The 21,257-nt window shown below is 41.9% G+C and overlaps 2 protein-coding genes across 3 annotated transcripts; one reads left to right on the top strand and one right to left on the bottom strand.

The window, feature by feature from the left end:
- Nucleotides 1-824: 824 nt before the first annotated feature.
- On the bottom strand, nucleotides 825-16,052 carry ssuh2.1 (ssu-2 homolog, tandem duplicate 1). Of its 2 annotated transcripts, none has more exons than XM_039612380.1 (12): nucleotides 15,927-16,052; nucleotides 7,920-8,015; nucleotides 7,736-7,820; nucleotides 7,478-7,607; nucleotides 5,730-5,790; nucleotides 5,013-5,137; nucleotides 4,861-4,923; nucleotides 4,315-4,394; nucleotides 3,495-3,587; nucleotides 3,295-3,400; nucleotides 2,958-3,065; nucleotides 825-2,858 (listed from the first exon to the last, which is right to left on the bottom strand). In XM_039612380.1, exons 1-12 carry the CDS (start codon nucleotides 15,949-15,951, stop codon nucleotides 2,724-2,726), a joined length of 1,107 nt encoding a protein of 368 aa, XP_039468314.1. In that variant the 5' UTR covers nucleotides 15,952-16,052; the 3' UTR covers nucleotides 825-2,723. The 2 variants fall into 2 exon arrangements, with proteins under 2 accessions (XP_039468314.1, XP_039468313.1); XM_039612379.1 differs by lacking the exon at nucleotides 15,927-16,052 and adding an exon at nucleotides 15,715-15,870.
- Nucleotides 16,053-17,530: 1,478 nt separating this feature from the next.
- Nucleotides 17,531-20,314, top strand: dynlrb1 (dynein, light chain, roadblock-type 1). The gene is made up of 4 exons (XM_031735742.2): nucleotides 17,531-17,685; nucleotides 17,997-18,072; nucleotides 19,348-19,515; nucleotides 19,652-20,314. The coding sequence occupies exons 1-4, from the start codon at nucleotides 17,683-17,685 to the stop codon at nucleotides 19,693-19,695; spliced, it is 291 nt and encodes a 96-aa protein (XP_031591602.1). The 5' UTR covers nucleotides 17,531-17,682; the 3' UTR covers nucleotides 19,696-20,314.
- The last annotated feature ends 943 nt before the right edge of the window (nucleotides 20,315-21,257 follow it).

A 21,257-nucleotide genomic window follows, 5' to 3' on the forward strand; every position in this document is an offset into this window, starting at 1 on the left:
CGACACTGTTCGAGCTTTAAAAAAAAATAACAATAACCTGCAATATGCAGCCAAAAGTATTTCTTTCCCAGAATTCAGTTAATATCTGCCACCATGAATCACACCCCTTTGGCTATCACACTACATTGCGCAGGGCCAGGGCCCCGGTCCACAAGCTCAGTCTGAAGAGGCTTTGAGACAGTAACAATCACCCCAAAGAAACCAGTTAGAGGAAAAAAGCAAAACGAGTCAAAACCATTAAGAAAGACTCAAAAAACCAACAAAAAAAGGACAAAGACAAACAAACTCAGGGTGTGGTTGAATTAAAAATGGAGTCAACAAAGAGGCACAACAGAATTAAAATGACACAAAACTGATTAAAGCCACAAACACTAGTTTAAACACGTAAACATATTTAAAATAAATCTCTGCCAGAGTTAAAATATTCTCGAGCACGCATGTCACATTTTCTCACCTGTCAACCTCGGGTCGTGGTTTTTCCCACAGCACACGGTGTCAGTAAACACACCTGGGCTGAAGTTGACTGTATACGCTGGAGCTCCCTCTAGTGGTGTTAGTTTATCAGCACAGAAATGAAAACGATTTTTTCTCCAGTTTTATGTTTAGATGTCAGATTTTGACGCTCCGCTGTTCATGCTTCGAGTCTAAAACGGTTAGTTTACCGTTTGTAACCACGTCAATCACAGTTTTACCTTCAGTTCCTGAGCAAGAATCTGACTCCAAAAATATTAAATACCAAAACATTTATAAAAATTTACACAAAACATCTTTTTGGATCCAAGCTGGTGGTTTTAAAGTTCAGGGACTGCACAGACACCACCGGGTGATAATAAAAACATCTTTATTTGTGTGATAACTTTACTGCAAACATTGGCAGGTGATTGACAGTTTATAAAACAATAAAAGATTTTAGTGTACACATGAGAGTCTGTAGTGATGTACAAAGGTTAAATACAGTATGAGACATGTTTTCTGTGTCACTTCAGTAAAAATGTCCAAACTCTGGATGGATTTTACAGAACCTGTAAGAGGAAAACGTACACGCACACCAAGCAAACAGTCCCTACTTATGACATCATTAGAAAATGACACGCAGGTTCAAACTGCTTCAGACAGGAAGCTGCATTTTATCATCGCTGGCAGTAAACTGCTGCACTTAATCTTCCAGGAATTTGGCCTGGAGTTCATTTCCTGCCCTAAAGAAGATTCCTCTCTTCTTTTACATGTAGACTTAAAAAAACAACAACTTTAAGGCAACAGCCGTACGACACACCGGGCGCCTGCTCGACCCGCTGGGCTGTACCTGCACCGAATCACCTTACAGCTCCAGAAAAATCCTCAACCAGATTAAATTCAATGATGTTTATCCATCAAGCAAAACTTTACACTTTACTATTGAAGTCCATCATTCATTAAATTATATAACAGCGATTCCATCCCTGTAATTAATCACCTAACAAGACCGGGACCCTTGGATGGATGACTGAACAGGCTGAAGAAAGGAGTGAGAGGAGACAGGAAGACCCTGAACCTGAACCGAGCTCAGCTAAAAATTACAACAAAAACACAAAAAAATCATGACAAATATGGAAAAATCCAAATAAAAAAATGTAAATGATGAGAAATTGAATATTTCAACAAGGATACTGATAATGACAAAACATAAACTAAAGATGACCACAGAAAAATAAACAGACTCCAAACAATCACAAAGAGACAAAAAATATTTAAAAAATAGATTTAAATGACATCAGAGAAACTAAAACCAATCACAGAATGACAGCGAGACACCAAAATGAGCACAAATATAGTGAAAACGTTCAGAAAGGTTAAAAATCTTTGGTCATTCATGTTCTGTGACGTTATGGGCGGTGCTCCTTCTAACAATGATTTTCAGTATTGATTATTCTGCCAGTTATTTTCAGTTAATAATTTTCTTTAAAAACGTCACTCAGTGAGAAGTTACCAGGAAAAATCTCGAGTCCTCCTCTTTAGCCTGACGCTGTAAGTGCACTCGTGTTTAAAGTTAAAAGGAAACAAAGGGAACGAGTCAAACGAGAGTGGAAACGAGTCTGACTGTATCTGAGATTTCAACCAAAAGCAGCAACTTTCAGCTGTTTAAAGGCAGTAAAATGAGGTTAACGTAGTGCAGATACCAGAAAATAAGAGAATAAACCCTGAGTGTGACTGCAGGACGTCTAAACGTTACAGTTAAACATATTTAACAAGTAAAATCCAGGTTGTGCATAATAATGTGAACTTTAGTGATCTGACCTGATGATATACTGAACAAAAGCATTTAGTACTGAATGCCACAAAGAAAGCACCAGCAGCAACAGGAAATAACCTGATGGTAAACAGGAAGTAGATGTTAAGGCACACACACACACAGTGGGTGGATTATAACAGATTAGAGAAAGAGGTAAAATTCATACTGATTCATGATTAAAATAACTAACATGCATAACAAAGTTTATGTACGGATATACGGAAAATTTTCTAGTGAAAATCCATCAAGACGTTTAACTGAAACTGAAAAAATAAAAGACTAACTGACACCTGTGACAGCTTTGGGGCCACTTATCTTAAAAGTTTGGCTCCCTGTGATTTGGAGGCGAATCCTATCAAAATAAAGCTGAGCTTTGATCATTTATCATAAAACTGTAAGATTGTTTAGTAAACATACAAAAGAATCGTGGGACTAAATATCGATACCGTGCTGCCTACAGGATGGAACATGCAGAGGGATATTTGGAGGTAAACACTTTGTTCTCCAGCCCGTAGACGAAGAAGCTGTAGTCTTTTCCGTTGTAGGTGTAATAGGCATGAGTGAGCGGCACCAGCTCGATGCTCTGACGCTGAGGAGGGAGATCGAACGCTCAGAGTCGACACAGAGCAACAAACCTCAAAGAATGTGTCTGAGATCGGCCGAGAGGGCCGCGTGTGCTTATCTGTACCTGCTGCAGGATGCGGCTGGTGGAGGTGAAGCGCTCGAGGTGTTCGTTAATCAGTTTTGTTGAAACGTCACAGATCTCCTGATCCGGGAAACCCTGGATAGGATACACCTGGCAGGACAGCGAGAGGGGTTTACATGCAGGTTCAGCAGCAGGAAGTCTGTATTATTATAAATTCATTCATATAGTTCACATTCATCCACTCGCTACAGTGGACACGCTGACCAAACATCCAGGTGTGTGGTCGCACTCTCTCCCACAGCAGCACAGAGGAAGCAGCCGGTGTGGATCCATCACAAAGATTAATGAAAGAAAGAAAAATAAATGTTTGTTTTTTTACCAGCAAACTCTCATCGATGAAGAAAGCATCTCCCGACACCTTCTCAAACTTCTTGTCAGGGAAGTCCGGCTGGCGGTCGGGAATGAACTCACTGACGTTGTTCTTCCTACAGATTTAAACAAATAAACACAAACGGCTGAGACAGTGATGTCATACAGAGAGCCGTGGGAACATTTTGAGTGATTGAGTGATTTTGATACCACGTCACTGTGAGCTGGATGAAATGCAGCAGGTTTTGGCTGCCGAGACAAACGGAGCAGGTCTTGTAGCCGTGGCTGTGGCAGCTCAAACACCTTCAGGAGCGAGAGACCAACAGCAAAGTCAGAGACAGCATGAAAAATCAAAGAGACCAGAGCGGAGCTGCGATTCTGTGCAGCTCCATCTGTGTGCTCCCCCTGCTGTCTGCACCCGATTCATTCTCAACTTAATTTTAGGGAGGAGGATGAAATCACAGGGAGGCCAGTCTGATGCATGAAGACTGTTTTGGTTTGGCCAAAAGTCTGTGAATGGCTTGTTGGCATGATCAAGCACCTGACTGTCACCAGGAGGTTCTCCTTCAGACGCCTCGGGATGGTGGACTTTCTTTGGTCCTGTATCCTGCAGGCTCCTCCTCCCAGATGCTGCATCGCAGCCACAAACATGACCCTCATCATCCCTTACCCTCTTTCTCTCTCTCAGTTTGTGTCAAAGACACGGTTCCCCCTCTGGGAGGCGTGGCCTCCAGTGGGCTTCTGAATGCCACACCTCCCATATGTACGTTACAGTTATCCCTCCACTGGAGTCCTCAGTTCCTGCTGGACATCTTTCTGGATCAAAACACTCACCTGCCTGCCCGCTCTCCTTCGTCATCATCATCATTTCTCCCCTCAGTCTGGGGAAAGCAGCTCAGACTTTTACAAGTTCACACAAAATCGTGCCTCCGATAAGCAGTGACGTGAGTACAAAGTGCTTTTATTAGCTGTCCCTTATCATCTGCACATTTTAAAGTGAGAAAGAGAAAAGCAGCGAGCAGACTCCCACCTCTTTCGACCTCTGCCATGACAGGAAGTGCAGTGCTTGTTCCTGATACGACCGCGACCGTGGCAGAACGTGCACCGCTTCTGCAGAACGAGAAGAAAAGATTAAAAAGATTCATTTCTACATTATGATGAGCTTAAGCTAATTTTTCAGCCAATGCCGTTTGTTACTGCGGGCTAAAGCTGCAGTGGATGCTGGGAAATGTGCACTGAGCGTGTTTAGAGGATTGCACTTCAGCGTCTGTCAAAGTGCAGAACACACTTTATTTTATAAATGCTGCACATTCATGCTTTTTTGTCTGTTGCTTTCTGCCGCATATTCACTGCAAACTTTTCAGTATGTTTGATCATTTTAACATAAAGGTATCATGGCGGTGTCTGAACATTCAGCCAAAACAAGAACAAAAAATAACTGAGATAAAAATCAACAACCAGCAGATATTTTTCATGTGTCCTAATTTGAAGTTAAAGCTGGAACCGAATCGTGAACTTCCTCCCATTTCGACTTGTTAATTTTACGATAAAATATGAAACGCTTTAAAAACCGGACCTGGCCTCTGCCGAAGCAGGCGGTGCAGCGAGTTCTCCCGCAGCCTTTGCACTTGTGACACACCTGGAACACAAATTTGTGTTACTGTGATTAAACAGTGACGACAGCAGCTCAGGAAGCTGAAAAAAGACCAAAGAGGCGCAGAGGAGCACCTTCACGAACGACGAGTGCGGCACTCGGATCTTCTCCACCTTGTCAGTGTATCTCTGAGGCAGCGACACCGGGATGTCCCACGGCGCGGGGCTCATACCGTACTGAGGACCGTCCACCGTCTGACCTGTTTCACACCAGGACAACATAAGTGATGAAGAGTTATCCCGCCTCGTGTGACCGACTGCTCCTCACCCTCAGCCGATTGATCCTCTGTCACCGCATTCCTCCACTTTAGATTTTAATCATCAGCTCAGGTTTGAGCTTTTCTGATGTGTTTTTCCCGCTAATCAATACTTCTGACAGATACAACAGGAGATAAAACAATAACATGATAACAAACTGAAAATACTGCACTCTGGAAGTTTTCAGATTTCTGCTGCTTTCCCACCTCAAGAACTTTTCCCAGGAACTAAGAACCGTTAGAGGAACTCTGTCTGCTTCCAGCACAGGAATCAGGATAGGGAAATTACTGCGCCGCTTTAAAAAAATCCCTCCATGTAAGAGGAACTGCCTTTATACAGGAAGAACAGGAATCATAAAGAAACTTGGAGTAGGTGAGTAGTCAGCTGCTGCATTACCACCACCTACTGGACTCAAGCAGTTAGTTATACAGCCAGTAGCCCCAGGGTTTCTGCATTTCACTGGTCTCTTGCCTTTGTATCGTGACAGACGTGCCGTTCATGCAGAAAACACATCATGTGAGGAATTGTTTTTACCGTTGTAGGGCTCAAACTGCCAGGCGCTGGTTCTGGTCTCAGTGTAGGTCTCCAATCGATACTGCAGGAAGAAACGAAAGCAGACTGTAAAACACTGGCAGCACTTTGGATTCAAGTTTCCACACAGACTGACCCGTAAATTGGATTTTACAGAGTAACTTAAAAAGCTTTAAAGTCATGTTTCCTGTGAGCTGTTAAAGCTGCCGTGGATTCTGGATAAGCTTTGCTTCCTTACATTAAACTCCATTAAAGTTTAAGAGCACAGGTGCATTTAACATGGAACTTTGGTGTTGTTCTTTATTTCCTGTTGCAGAGGCGGACGCTCAAATAATACATGATCAAAGTTTCTGATAATGAGGTTGGTTTCTATGCAAGCACTCTCTGTGAGCCAAAAGCTCAGAGCCAGGAGTTTTTTCTACTTCTGGCTCTGTATGATGTCATCCAGACGGGATATTCCTAATATGGTCATGTTATCTTAGGTATACAGCTCTGGCAGTCAGCACAGAAGCTCCACCCACCTGTTGTTTAAACCTTCTGTTTATGGCAGCCAGCCAATCAGGAGGGAGTTGTCTTAAACAGGGAGGAGCTAAAGCAGCTTGTTTCACATAGAGGAGGACCTCAAGCCCATGTAATTCATGCAAAGCTGCTCTAGTTGAGCAAATAATGAAAACATGAACCTGGAACTGAGCAGAATAGCTGCTCTTTAAATAGAAATGCATTAGGATACTGTCACACTATGACAGCTGGGATAACCTCCAGTCACCCCCAGCAACCATGGATGGATGGATGGATGGATGATGGATGGATGAGTGAATGGATGGATGGGTGGATGGATGAGTGAATGGATGGATGGATGGATGGATGGATGGATGGATGGATGGATGGATGAGTGAATGGATGGATGGATGGATGGATGGATGAGTGGATGGATGGATGAGTGAATGGATGGATGGATGGATGGATGGATGAGTGAATGGATGGATGGATGGATGGATGGATGAGTGAATGGATGGATAGATGGATGGATGGATGGATGGGTGGATGGATGGATGGATGAGTGAATGGATGGATGGGTGGATGGATGGATGGATGGATGAGTGAATGGATGGATGGATGGATGGATGAGTGAATGGATGGATGGATGGATGGATGGATGGATGGATGAGTGAATGGATGGATGGGTGGATGGATGTTACACCTGAGGTCTAAAATTGTCAAGTTGCTCTTTTACAGAAAATTCAGAGCCAACTTCCCCACCATGTATAAAGTATATTAAATGTTCATTATGTTATTTTATGATCATTTTTATTGCATTACTGGCAGATGCACTGGCATTATTTACAGTTATTAGGTTTCTACATTTCTCCGGCCTTATACTGATATCTAATTACTGAAAGTACTAATTCCAGGAGGTTAACAGACACCATCAGTCACATCTGAACTCTGTTTTTGCTCTGTTGTTCAATTTAATTCACTCCTATTTCTAAAGCTCCACATCCCAACACAAATCAATCAAAGCTGTTTTTTAAAATCAGTTTTAAAGTGAAGACTTTTAAGCCCCTGTTATTTCCCCTTGTTATCAGATGTATCATTTTCATTTGTCTATAGTGAATGATTCATTCTTAAAGGCATCGTTGTTGTTAAACTGTTTTAATGAGTGAAATAAAAATCATTATCAGTTTTCTTGCAGATGTCACATTGGTGTGAGTTAGTTTTGGGAATCATAAACCCACAGGTATGAGACCTACCCTGTACACTGTGATGGGCTGCAGATCTTTGAAGGTGAGATTCCTGGCAGGCTTGGAGCTGTAATTCCATTTGGATTCCACAAATTTGAGCAGAGCATCTCTGGCTACATCCTCCGATACCGAGGGGACCCTGGAGAAAAAAAAAAATCCTTCATCCCACCGGGGCTTCATTTGTTTGTCGAGCGACTATTTTGCCTGAGGTAAAGTAAAGCATCATCTGCAAAGCCTTTAATAAAAACATGACCCGTAGATGGTTACCTGACGTCGGGCACTGATGTGCTTCTGTTTTGTTCAGGTTGGGGATTATATGCAGGGGGCGGTGGGTACAGTGGGTTATCGTCATCTGGACAAGCGCATAAACAGAAACACAAAAACAAAGGAGATAAAGGCGAAGGTGGTGCTGGTGGTGTAAAGAAACCTCACAGTAGAACAGAAGGCTCACCTCCTCCTTTGTGGCCCTGATATCCATGAATATCATCCAGCCAGCCAGGAGGTGGCGCTGATGGTCCCTCCTCTGGTATATTTGGATCGAATGTACCTGAAAAGACGGGAAGAAAAGATTGTTTCTGTGGTAAAGTCATAGATTGCATAGAAATCATGGACAGAGTCTGGTCTGAAAAGTGTCGTAAACCTGCATTTTTTTCAAATGGCCAGCAGGGGCGACTCCTCTGTTGCCATTTTGATACCACATGATATGTCGCATGCCCGACAACATCAGAGCACGCTCTTAATGAGACGTTGGATGGTGTCCTTGCATACCACAAGTCCCAGAGAAGTTCTGTTTCTACTGTGTTCTGCTGTTCTCTAGCATAGTCAATGGTATCAAGTATTCATTCACCAGGAGCTGCCTGCATACTCTCGCCACATTAGGCCGAGCATTGTTGTTCACAAGCAGGAAGCCAGGACCTACTGCAGCAGCGTAGGGTCGTACAGTGGGTCAGCTGGCAGTCAACCTGTAGATGTCCCTCCATGGATTAGCAAACCACCAAACCGCTTGTGCTGAACGATGTTACAGGCAGCATAATATTCTCCACGGCTTCTCTACGGCATTTCACGTCTGTCACCTGAGCTCTGGGTGAACCTGCTATCATCTCTGAGAAGCACAGTGGTAGACCTGCTAATTCTGGTATTCTATGGCAAATGCCATTGGGCTCCACAGTGGTGGGCAGTGAGCATGGGCCCTGCTAGAGGATATGGGGCCCTCAGGACACGCTCATGAAGTCTGTTACTGATTCACCCCAGTGGCCTGCTGGAGGTCATTTTATAGCTCTTGCAGTGTTCATCCTGCTGATGGGTTAAAGGCCTTCTACAACCCCGCCCAGCTCTCCTAGACTTACTGCCTGTCTCCTGAAAGTCCCATGGTCGTGATGTTTGATTTGGGAGCGTTTAATGCCAGACATAAATTCTGGTGTCAGTTTACTCCTCTGCTTTGGTAGTCTTCAGGTTCTTGATAATTGTATGCTCTAACCTGATTAGTCTCACCTGTGTTGTTTTAGTCACTCCTGTTTCCAAGTAGTCAGTGAGTTCCTCAAGTGTACGTAGATCGTCAGGGATTGCCTCGTTACACTTTAAGCCTTAAGAGTTTGCTTCACCGACCAATCAACTGTTAATGATCTAAGTCTGTTTTGGGGTTAAAGATCTGGACTGTGGAGCGATTAATAAAAATAAGCAACAGAATCTGAGTTTGTTTTCTGCAACATGCTGAGAGGGAGTGGCCAGTGTTTCTGTCCGCGTGGCAGGAAAGGAGGATGCATTCTTTAGCAGAGGCTGTCAGGAAACTGGTTCCAGCCTCAGGAAACGGGTCACACGAACATTATTAAATATCACTATAAATATTTACACACCAACTCATTATTCCACTGCCAGTACATCAGGTGGATACATTTCTATGGTTTTACAGCAAGAGAGTCCACACTGGTGCACTTCTGTCTTTGCAGTCACATTCCTGTTAGAGGCCAGTCTATCACAATTAAAACATTAGAGCGATGCAGTGTTGGGGGAGACTTGCTTCTGGTAAAAGTGAGATGGGACATACTATTCAGAGAGTCCTCTTTGTGAAAGTTAAGGATAAAGAAAGGCTTAAAAATCCTTCACAGAAGTTTATAAGATGGGATTTCATAATTGTTGGAGCTCAGAACAGCTCCCAACAAATGTGATGGTAAAATCCTCCACAGAACTCCACCAGACATCTCACTGATACAGGCTGGACTGACTGGCTCCACCAAATTAGATTAAAGATCAATCAGTGGTCTGAACTCGAGTGTTTCAAAGACATGAGGATGGAGGAATGAGGCGCACACCTCCTGAGCTGTCTTTTTAAAGCAGTGTCACCTTCCGTTCATCTGTTCGCAGAGCCATCGGTGGGAGAACGTGACGAGACGTTTCTCCCACTGAAAACATTCCTGCTAATGCATTAAAACTCAAATTTCAGCAGACAGGAAGGAGGACAAAGACAACGAGGAAGCACAACATGGAAGACTACTTATTGGAAATATTCCTTCCTTCCTCAAAACATATTGTGAAGTTAGAATATTCAATAACACAGCAAATCCTCGTGGTCCTTTTCCCTGAGGAAGCCCATTACAGAAACTTACAGAATTTACAGTCTGAACGCTGCATTATGAAGTGCAACCAAAAAAACAAAGAAAATGTATAAACAGCTACAAAAACCCCTTTTAGTTTGTTTATTACAGACACAGTCCTGACTTCATCACATATCTAACTCTGTGCAGTGATGCTGCAGCTTCACAGAGCAGGTCAGTGAGCCTGCAAGGTTTTGTGTTGGAAGGCTCCAGTTTAAATCCAGTGGATTTGGAAGGTTTAACAGACTGGGATAATGGGGAAACTGGACACAGGTGTGAAACTGAATAATTGAATAATCAGGCTGTATAGTACCATATCACCCTGTTAGAGCACTTTGCTCTCGCTCTGCAGGCCTACTTGTTGTTCCTAGAGTATTTAAAAGTAGAATGGGAGGCAGAGCCTTCAGTTTTCAGGCCCCTCTTCTGTGGAACCAGCTTCCAGTTTGGATTCAGGAGACAGACACTATCTCTACTTTCAAGATTAGGCTTCAAACTTTCCTTTTTGCTAAAGCATATAGTTAGGGCTGGACCAGGTGACCCTGAACACTCCCTTAGTTATGCTCTGATAGGTGTAGGCTGCTGGGGGATTCCCATGATGCACTGGGTGTTTCTTCTTCACTCCTTTTTTCACTCTGTATGTAATCATTAGTTATTATTACTCTCTGGCTCTCTTCCTGTCTGAACCTCGTGTTCAGACTGCTGCCTGCATCTGTCTCATGTGTAGTCGTGTTTTTTCAGTATAGAAATCTAATTGTACCAAAAAGATCTGAATAACAGAGCTTATGGATGCTGCTTCGGCCCATGAAACGACTGAGACACTGTGCAGCTGTGCCATTTCAACACACAGCTGTGCACATCAGCATTATCTAACATGGAAACAAGGGGGCTGATGGGAATAAGTCTCCTTCCTACAGTTTAAGCAAGTTAGAACAAACTAGCAGCTTCACTATGAACACCGTCTGAACACCCACGGCCTGGTTTGCTAATCTTTTCCTGGCTTTGAACGGATCACTTTAACTTCTGTCAACACACCACACCTACAAGGGACATCTAGTGATTCACTTCAGTGTTTGTCTTTACTCTGCACAGTTCCTCAGTGTTAGTAACCGAAACACTGCATGATGCCTCAGGTATTAACTCTGATTCAAAAACAGATCTCTCTGAATAAACCGTTTCATTTGAACTCAGCACAGAACAGTCTGATTTATTTTTATCAGAAATACATTTGTGCACTTATTACTGACAGCTTTGAATATTAAACAAATTCATGCACATCAGCATATGTGAACTGCACGCTCAGCTAAATGACGCAGCAAAATTAAGGCTCTCGGGCTAAATCTGGCCCACTTTATATTCTTAATTATGGCCCACAGCTGTTGACTGTACAGTGACACACACGGTGTGCAAAATATGGAGCCACAGACAGAGAACAGAGATGTGGAAGCGTCACAGCAGCACATCTCAGCTCAAAGTGATGGTTTCACTGTTACAGGTGAACCACACGATCACAGAGCTCTTACTTTTCCTGTCTAAACGTTTTAAAGTTGAATAAACCTTTTAGTCGACCGATTAAGGACTCATGTTGTACATGACATAACTTCACGACACTGTTCATTAAAAAATGCAGATCAGTAAACTCTGAATGTGAATTCTCAGTTTTCTACTGATTGTAGTGATGCACGAGTATGTGTAAAATATGTAATTTGTCTGGTATTTAAAGGTTAAACGTCTCGGAAGACATTCAAACATCTCACCAATTAAAGTTCATCTACAGAGAATTACATTTTTATAGGACAATAATAAATCAGCAGAGATATAAACACAAACCTATAAACACGGAGCCAATTAAACATCTGTTTTTCAGATTTATTGTTCACAGTCAAGTTAGTTTTTATGTCCATACTGGTATTTGGTAGTATAATAAGCAATAATAACCCCCACGAGAAGCACACACAGCATATTTTTACACAATAGATGCGATTAAACCGCTTCCACGGCACCATGCAGCCATTTAACATGTGCGTCACGATGTTGCCCGACACAAACACTTTGTCAGCAACCCAACGGCTCCGAGTGTTTTTCACGAGCCGGGTTTTCTTCCAGATAAAAATACAGAGCGAGCGAGTTCGTGGCGAGTGGTACACAATACCTCTGGCTGAGGGATAAAAATATCAGCGAGAAGGTGTTTCCCCCACAAAAAGATCTGGGCTGAGATGGTCACAGTGTGTGAGAACGCTCTCAGGGAGGGAGGATGGAGGGAGGGTGATGGAGGCACATTAGGAGAGAGAAAAATAAAAATAGAGTCAGGGAGGGGGAGAAGGAATGTGAAAACAAAGCCAACTTATTACTGAGGCTTTAGCTGGACAATGCATCCAAAGCCCCTTCGTCTCCTTTTCTTTCTCTGAAGCTCAGTTTCTAAAAGTCTGCTTTAACTCGAGATCATTTAATTTGACTGAAGTGACTAAATTTACAAAATTTGCTGTCTCCCTACTGTCGGTCATATACGGTATATACTGTTACAATGTTGCAGGCCTAAATAATGAGCTCTGGTAATGAACTCTTCAGAGGCGATAAATGCTTTACGCTCCACTTCCAAACGCTCCCAGTGTGATCATCGCTCCGTCAAAGACACACAGCTGGTCTCAGGGCGACGTTTAAGAAACAGTCAGTCTCTTTGGTGCAGAGAAACACACTGAAACGGAATCAAAAGTAATGGTGGTTTTGGAGGTCAAATAAAGTTAATACATGATTTATTTGGTGTTTTAATGATCATTTCAATGGTCTGAAGCTTGTGTTCATCTTCAGCTCTTTGAAGACCACACTGTGCCGTGTTCACCAGTTCGGTTCAGTAAAATGTGTTGATTTGGTTCGTAAATCTGATAAAGTGAAACTGCTTTTGGCACACAGATGAACTCACTCAGAGTTAGATAAACACAGAGACATAATCTCCAATCTGATCTTCTCTGATGTTCAGAAAAAAATATTAACAACCTTTTTAGGTCACTGCGCGTCTCGTGACACGGCGCCGCTCAGGGCGGCCTCCTCACACCATCCCACACCTCCCACACACAGATTGAAAGGCTCCATTATTACAGCTCGTTTAATGATGTCTGACCAATGCTGTGACCAAAACCTTTAGCCTGGTCATATTTTACATGATGTCACATTGAAGTAGCAGAATGTTAGCGCAAACTAGAGACGCAAAACAAGCTTCAAAAACTTGAACGTTTTGTCCAGTTAAATGCTAAAAGCATTCAGTTATTATACTGGCTGTGCAACCTATGTCTTGATGCCAGACTCTTGGGTAGGTAGGACATCTTGATAACTGCAGGTAAATAAGAAGCCCTAGAGACCATCTGCAACCATCTAACGAGGAAAAACAATGAAGGAAAAATAAGTATTCCGCATCCGGTTGGAAAGTGGTTGCTGGAGGTTGATGGCGGTCACTGTGAAGTACACTGATAAAAGATCACTCACATAGACTTAGAGACCAGTCAGTGCAAGGGAAGGTTCACCTTCAAAATAAAAGTTTGCCTTTCAAAGCATGTTGGCTGCAGCACAGAGGAAAAACCTTTATTTTGAAGGCTCACGTCAAACTTTTATTATGGCTTGACTAGTAGTTATAACAAGTAGACAGGTTGGCATCTACACTTCATCACGCTCTTTGCAACCAAATGACCTGGCAACTGCCAAGAACCTGCAGCAACTACTGGGCAACCACATGGAGATCACACGTTTCCATAGGTGTTGCTGCAGCTCCTCCAACCAACGGCCGCAGCAGGCTAAACATGAGGACGCTGATGAGGTGCAACAATAAACACATGAGATGCGCTTCTGTACTATTTGCTCCTTTTATTCCACATTGTACTGTCCACTATACAAATCAGTACGTGGGATCAAATGTTAAACAAATGCACAGACTGCACAACAACTCACAAAATATTGCACCAATTACTATGACAAACTACAACATCTGACTATGATATTAATTAGTGCATTAAACTATACATCAAGCTGCAGTCAACAGAAAGTTTCCCCTCATGCTCACTCTACCTTTCTGCTCATCAACATCAGGTGCGGTGAACAGGTGAGTGCAACCACATTTATCATCTAACACACACCCACGAGTCACGCCCCACAACTGTGCACCAATACAGTGTGTGCATCTAAACCAGCCCTCTTAATCCAAAAAAAGGAAAAACTCATATGGCTCCTACAGGTGTGTTGGGCCAACTGGTTACTAAGTACAGTAACTAATAAAGTACAGGTTATATAAATGGGATAACATTCTACATAACGCTCCGTAAACTTCTATCCCGATCAGTAGGAAAGTGATAATAAAGATTCTGTCTTTAATCATTGTTGCAGCGAACAGCACAGCTGAACATCAGCATGAAAAACGGCGATAATTCATATGTGAACAATGTGTGAGGACAATGTCAAAGCTCATTGCATCACATCCAATATGACAGACAAGATTGTCCAAAACGAAGAGTCGCCCCCTGCTGGCCATTAGAGAGAAGGCAGGTCCTTGTGACCTTCTGCAGTCAGAGACAGAAGCTCCAGTCGCTGGTAGTTACACGCAGGAGCAAACAAAACAACACTTTTTAGATGGTTATTCCAAAGAAGAGGGAGGAAGTTACAAACTGATCATACCACACATCACGCTCATCGCTATGAAACCAACGGAATAATGGGCACGCCCTTGGTGTTATCAGCACCTGTAAAGGGAGTTGTCTTCTCCTTCTCCACCTGGAGGCTGAAATAACTTCATCTAGTTTTACAAACTTTCACTGAACTGTCTATTACAGTGTCACAACTAAGCATATGCATAAGCACTTAAATACTTTAAATTAGAATAACAGAAATTTTCTGTTTCACTGGTTAAAAGTCCACTGCCCTCTCTCTTAGACATCTCCATACCTCTGCAGGTATGTCATATGGACCAACCACCTTTCCACTCTTCTTCTTCTTCATAGCTGCCCTCCCTTCCTCCTTACTAATGCCCAGTTTTACTGACACTTCCAAATTTACTCTCTTCCCTCCTGATTTTCTTCAACACTCCCGGTCTGTTATCACCCTGCACCTGCTGCACATCCTTTCCAGCTCAATCATCTATCTAGCCAATAGATACGAGTCATTTATGGGACATTATGGGCTGTCCGTGGGCAGCATTGGACTGTCCGCATCTGTCATTGATGGAGGTCGTGTCAGAAACATGTGTTGCTTGAGCTGCTGATGGACCATCAGTCAGGTAAGTAATAATACAAAGAAAGAGCTGGAGTGAAGCTGATGCCATCATGCTGTGTGTTTTTTATCTCCCTTCGCTGGTTAACTCCACTGTCTCTCACTTCCCTGTTCTGCCCACTTATCAGCCAATCAGCACACAGTGTCATCCATGTCGAGCACCATGTGGTTGGGATTTTGGAGTACAGCAGGGGCGCACCTCTCTGCAGACGGACACCGACGCTGCAGCAGAAAGGAAGCCTCTGGCTTTTCCACCTCTCTCCCCCAGCACTCCCAGTGCTCCTGTTTACTTTATTCATCTCCCAGTAAAACTTTTACACGAATCAGACACGATGCATTGTTTTGTTTTAGGGGTTTTTTCTACTTTTATCGCGATAATACTGTAAGATTTAGATTATAGTGAGTTACCTAAGTGCATCTTCAAACCCTGATAATGAGCAGACTGTGGTGAGTGTGTGAAGTGTGCAGAGGTCCGGGTAATCATCAACTCCTGAAACACAGAGGAGCGTTTTGAACTCTCAGCCTGCAGACGCTCCTGACAACTTGAAAGACCACAAACAGCTGAAGAGGAGCAGAGCGCTGGAATAAAAGCAGCTCTCTGCTCCTTTGGACATGCTCACCCACATCTTCTTCTTTCTCGTCCATTCCTCCGCTGCTCACAGTCGTTAAACGTGAATGAAGCTCCTAACAAGTCGCGCGCGGTCACGGTAACAATATATCACAACTTCCGGTTACAGTTTTCAAAGAGAAAAGCTTCTGTGTGGGATACAGTGTGTCACATTTCCTGTGAGGTATGCGCTCAGTGTATGAACTACAGCCGGATTTATTAGAGGTGTTTATTTTCATAATTTCAGTGTTTTTTATTCTGTTTTGACTTTTCTTTAAAGTCGGTTTAGTTTCAGTTAAATTTCATTGTTTCAATTTAGTTTTTATTGTTTAAAATGTTTAGTTTTAGTTCCGTTTTATTGGCTCCAGTGTCACTTTTAAACTTTGATGTTTTTATTGTATGGAGGGCATACTTCACAAAATCGTTTTTGGTTATAAAAATGTTTTCCACATCTATCATTATTTATTTATTTAGTTTTAAAATAACACTGATCTGCTGTCTTATATAAAGGCATGAATAACAACACCAGTCAAATCTGTTGAAAATGCTTAAAGTGTTTGATGACTTTGCTCCAAAGGTCTCAAAAAGCCTTTTTAAAGTTCAATTTCTCATTTTCTACTAAAACTTTCGTCCATCGCGTTCCTGTTGGTTTTACTTTGAGGGGTCCGTCTGTAAGCTTCCGGTCCAGTCTTGGCTGCTCACGTCTCACTTAACGTTGTCATTTTGTAAACAGGGTGGCCGCGCCCACCAATGATATGCAAACCATTCAGAAATAAATAAATAAAATAGAATAAAACGGAATAAAAATGTCCAGAGTTTTCCTACTAGATTATGCTTTTTTGTTGAACTGCACGACATTTTAAAGGGATAAGAATATGTAATTTTTACCACATTAAAAACTAAAGTGCAAGTTTTACTTTATCAGTTAATACATTTTAAGCCCATGTTTATAAAGCTTTCTAAAATACTGTATATGCAGTAAATATGCTATATTATTAATATGTTTATTATTTATTTATTAAACGTAATCATCTGCTGTTTAAACTTTACCGAATCTGACGCTCTGAGATTAAATTAATGAAAATAAGTGAGAAAAAAAATATGAGTACAGTACAATTCTATAACCAATGTTTCGCCTCTTTTACCACTGAACTACAGTACGGTTAACTATTAGTTAATTAATTAGAAATAAATTAGTAACATGTCACTCACGCGGGACAATTTCTGCACTGTGAATGCGTTTTAGTTTCGTTAGTTTATTATCACAGGTATTCTGTTGTTTTATTGTATTATGATATATTATGATTTTGATTTAGAGGCTTTATCTTGTCTGTATTTCTTAACCAGAGTTATGCTTACAGAAGATTTGAATTGATGTTCTATATCATGAGAACCGCGTGACTTTACGGCTTTATCTGACCTGGGAAACCCCGGATCTTTGAAATCCCATGTTATGTTTTTAACCGAAGTGACTAAACAGTGTGATTTTTTATGGTAACGATGCAGACCGTCCCACTTGTTTAATGTTATTTTTATATGACAAAGAAAAACCAGGACTTAAAATTGGAATTTATCAAGGCGAAAAGGAATAAAAGAGCCGGTGAAACATATGTATGAGAAGTCCGACTCTTCGGTTTGGACAGTAAACGTAGCAGTTGCCCCGGAGGTTCTTCTTCTTCGCCTGCCGTCAACAAAACCGGAGTGCTGGCTGCTAGTTTACAGAGCTTTGAGAGGGTTTTTTGGCACGAATTTGTACACAAAAAACGAAAATGGTAGGATAAGAGGACAGTTTGATAAGTATCTATTGAAACCGTTTACATATTTGGCCATCACACTGTAATTTACACAGGACGGAATTTAATAAATTGCTAACTAAAGCTAGCTTGCTTTTGCTAGTCGGGCGTTGTCAGTTCAGCAGACGACTGCAGCTTTATTTGTAACCTTTTCCCCCTTTGTGTTACCTTTAAACGCGCTCACTGGGAGATTATTTGAATTCTGTGTTTGTTGCGGTGTTAAATGATTTAAATCCGTTTATCAGCTCACATGAAATGACTGAGTTCTCACTGTTGTCTCCGTCCCTCAGGCTGAAGTAGAAGAAACTCTGAAGAGGATTCAGGGCCAGAAAGGAGTTCAGGGAATCATCGTCGCCAATTCAGAGGGTGAGACGACAATGATGTCGTTTTCCCTCCTCTTTTATAGACCTTTCCGCTCTTTGCGTGTTTCTAATTATGACTGCCACTGTGTGTTTTGCAGCTATAAGTCCTCCGGGGTCTGATCCAGAACACATGTTTAATAAACTCCGGGTTTGTTCAAACTGAGGCAAATTTTAGGGTTTATTTTTCCCGATAGTCGGTTACCATGATAACAGACACTGTGACCCTTCCCTAATCGTTTACCATGGTAACAGACCCTGTGAGCCTGTCTAACCTGCTCCCTGCAGGTGTTATCTCTGGCTCCCCCCCTCCTGTTACTCCTGAAACAGCCGACTGACCCTGGAACGCTGAAAACCCGGCTGGATCGATCATAATATTGATAATATCGGTACCAGTGTCAGTGTCAGATCGTGATACTTGATGCTTTACTTTCAGTGTGTTTCCTCAAAAAGTAGACATCCCTTTACAAACACAGTCCTCCTGCTCCTCCTCTTCCTCCTCCTCTCTGCCTCATTGTGTTTTGTTGTTGTGCTGTCACATGACTGGGTGGTGCTGAGCAAACACATGTAGGCTGTAGAGATAAAAAAGGAGCAATCTCACAGCTGTAAGCTAAAACGCCGCACACTGCCATGTGTAGGAAGGCGATTCGTGATCAGTTTATACAAACACATGAAAACAGAAGTGAGGAAAGAAACAAAGCATCCTTAGTGCTACAGCAGCATTCACTCATGTTTACGAATGACTTAAATCTTTTCTCTAATTAAATACAAAAAAAATCTTCCACATATTGATCATTGTTTCACTACCTGATCAATAACAAGTTAAACAACATTTAGTTTATAAAGAAAACATAACTGTCATTCGTGGAAAACAATCCTTCAAGCTGTGATAATTCCATAAAAATCAGGAATGCTTGTTTCATATATAAACTTTCACATGTGCTTTTTTCACTCTGTTAAATGTATTTGTTATTGATGTTTTTGTTTTGGTCTGCTGGGTTTCATTGAGCCCTGTTCCTTTAATGTACCACACTTACATTTTCCTTGGTACATAATAAAGCTGGAATCCCATCAAATTGTGAATTTAAATAATTTAGCTGTAACCTGACAGGACAAAATGCTACTGAAGACAAAACTATTTTCCTTCTTCGTCCCATTTTTAATTACTTTTTTTTTTTTTTTTTTGAGTAATTGAAATCTATTTTACTGTCACGCTTCAGTTTCAGCAGCAGAGAACCAGTAAAATAAGGTGTGATGTGGTTACTGGGTGTTTTCCCTTCAGGAATCCCCATCAAGTCGACTCTGGACAACTCGAGCACGGTGCAGTATGCCGGGCTGATCCACCAGCTGGTGATGAAGGCCAGGAGCACCATCCGAGACATCGACCCCCAGAACGACCTCACCTTCATGCGCGTGCGCTCCAAGAAGAACGAGATCATGATCGCTCCAGGTGAGAGCATCTGATGGGAAATATTAAAATGCCCATTATTCGGATTATTTCCTGGCTAAAAGGGCTGGATATGAACATTTAAGATGGTTTCGTTCCTGAAGTTGTTTTTTTTTTTTTTTTGCCTTTTTCTTCACAGATAAAGACTTTTTCCTCATCGTCATCCAGAATCCATCAGATTGAAGATGAAGGAGTTGACGTCTGGCTGTTCGCTCTCTTTATCACTCTCATTTAAACGGCCCATTTTCTTTTTCTCCTTAAATCAAAAATTGTGTTTAGCAGAAGCTTTTTCACGGGAAGTAATGTTGTAAGGTCAGGATGTGAAGGTGGAGATGTGTGACCCCGAGGACGGTCAGTCAGCCTGCAGGAGGTTTTTTGGGTTGTTTTTTTCCCATGTTTTAGCATTCCAACTCCTCTGTGTGTGTGTGTGTGTGTGTGTGTGTGTGTGTGTGTGTGTGCGCGCGTGCGCGTACCTCATGTCACTGTTTATTTCATGTGTAGCAAGCAGCCAGACGTGCACGCCGAAACACGAGTGAGCAGTGAAGTCGCAGACATATGACTGGAGCAGAGCACGCTGGTCTGCAGAGGTCCAGTATACGAGGCAGAACAAAGGACGTGCTTTGTTTTATTTGGCCCACCTTAAAGGAAAACTGCAGATTGTTATTTATTGTTTTGATGGTTAAAAATGTTAAGGAGCAGTATTTCACCTGTGAGCAGAGAGCGACACTACAAACACGTCCCTGCTCTCGCGTCAAGTTTCTGTTCATTTGTAACAATTCTGAAATACAAAAATTGAAAACGGTCCCGTGTCTTTGTCTTGTTACTGGTTTTTGTTGTTGTTGTTGTTTTTTGTTTTTTTCTTGTTTAATAAGAGACTCATGCATCTATCAGCGGCTAAGAGTGCTTAACTTGAGTGTTCTGGTAAAAAGGAGGAAGCAGATAAAACTACTTGAACTATCATCCAGTTGCTTGGTTACACATTCAGGAGATAAAAAGAGGTCAGCATGTCACCTCAAGGAAAAACATCCAAAAACAACCCAGCAGAAAAGCAGCTGCTGAATGATGCTTGATGTTAGGGTTACGACGTAGGAGGGACACTAATTTTGACTCATTATTGAAAATAACAGGACATGACTGCATGTGTAGAGTCAGTAATTACATCTGGTTTAAAAATGCTTTGATGCACCTCAAAACGAGAGTTTAAAAAAGCTTTTTTTCAGCGTCTGGAAGTTAAAAGTCTGCTGCTGTAGTTCTGCCAAAGATTTGATTTCAGGACTCTGAGGGCCATGTTTCAGTCATAGTGTCTCTGACAGATCACTGCAGAGAAGAACTGCAGAGTCAGCTGGTAGGTTTCAGCTGATGCGTCTGCTAAAAGCAATCATTTTCACATTTCATGGTCGTTTCATTCTTTTCTGCATCGCTTAAAAATCATCTTCAGCTGCAAGATTCGTTTCTTACACACTGCTGGGAGTTCTGTACACAGTACAAAGTAAAATATTTGCGTCTAAAATATAACAGAAGAAAAGTCAAAAGCAACATAATACAAATATTTTTACTTCAACCGTGACCTCAGTTCCAGAAAATCTGGGAAACTGTAAAATGCAATCATTTGCAGATCTAATAAACCCATTTTTCTGTACAATAGAACATAGAAAACATGTCAGATGGTTTAATTGAGAAAATGTTCTGAGGCTTGTTCCTTACACAAAAAGATTTCTCCAGATTCTCAGAATCATTCGGGGATA

The sequence above is a fragment of the Oreochromis aureus genome, linkage group 5, assembly GCF_013358895.1.
Source record: "Oreochromis aureus strain Israel breed Guangdong linkage group 5, ZZ_aureus, whole genome shotgun sequence".
NCBI lineage: Eukaryota > Metazoa > Chordata > Actinopteri > Cichliformes > Cichlidae > Oreochromis > Oreochromis aureus.

Coding starts and splice junctions, on each gene's coding strand:
- dynlrb1 (XM_031735742.2), top strand. Junction 18,073..19,347: donor CATCGTCGCCAATTCAGAGG/GTGAGACGACAA, acceptor TTTTCCCTTCAG/GAATCCCCATCAAGTCGACT. Junction 19,516..19,651: donor CGAGATCATGATCGCTCCAG/GTGAGAGCATCT, acceptor TTTTCTTCACAG/ATAAAGACTTTTTCCTCATC.
- ssuh2.1 (XM_039612379.1), bottom strand. CDS start 15,790: ATGATTACCCGGACCTCTGCACACTTCACACACTCACCACAGTCTGCT. Junction 8,016..15,714: donor GGGTTTGAAGATGCACTTAG/GTAACTCACTAT, acceptor CCGTCTTTTCAG/GTACATTCGATCCAAATATA. Junction 4,395..4,860: donor CCTGCTTCGGCAGAGGCCAG/GTCCGGTTTTTA, acceptor CTCGTTCTGCAG/AAGCGGTGCACGTTCTGCCA.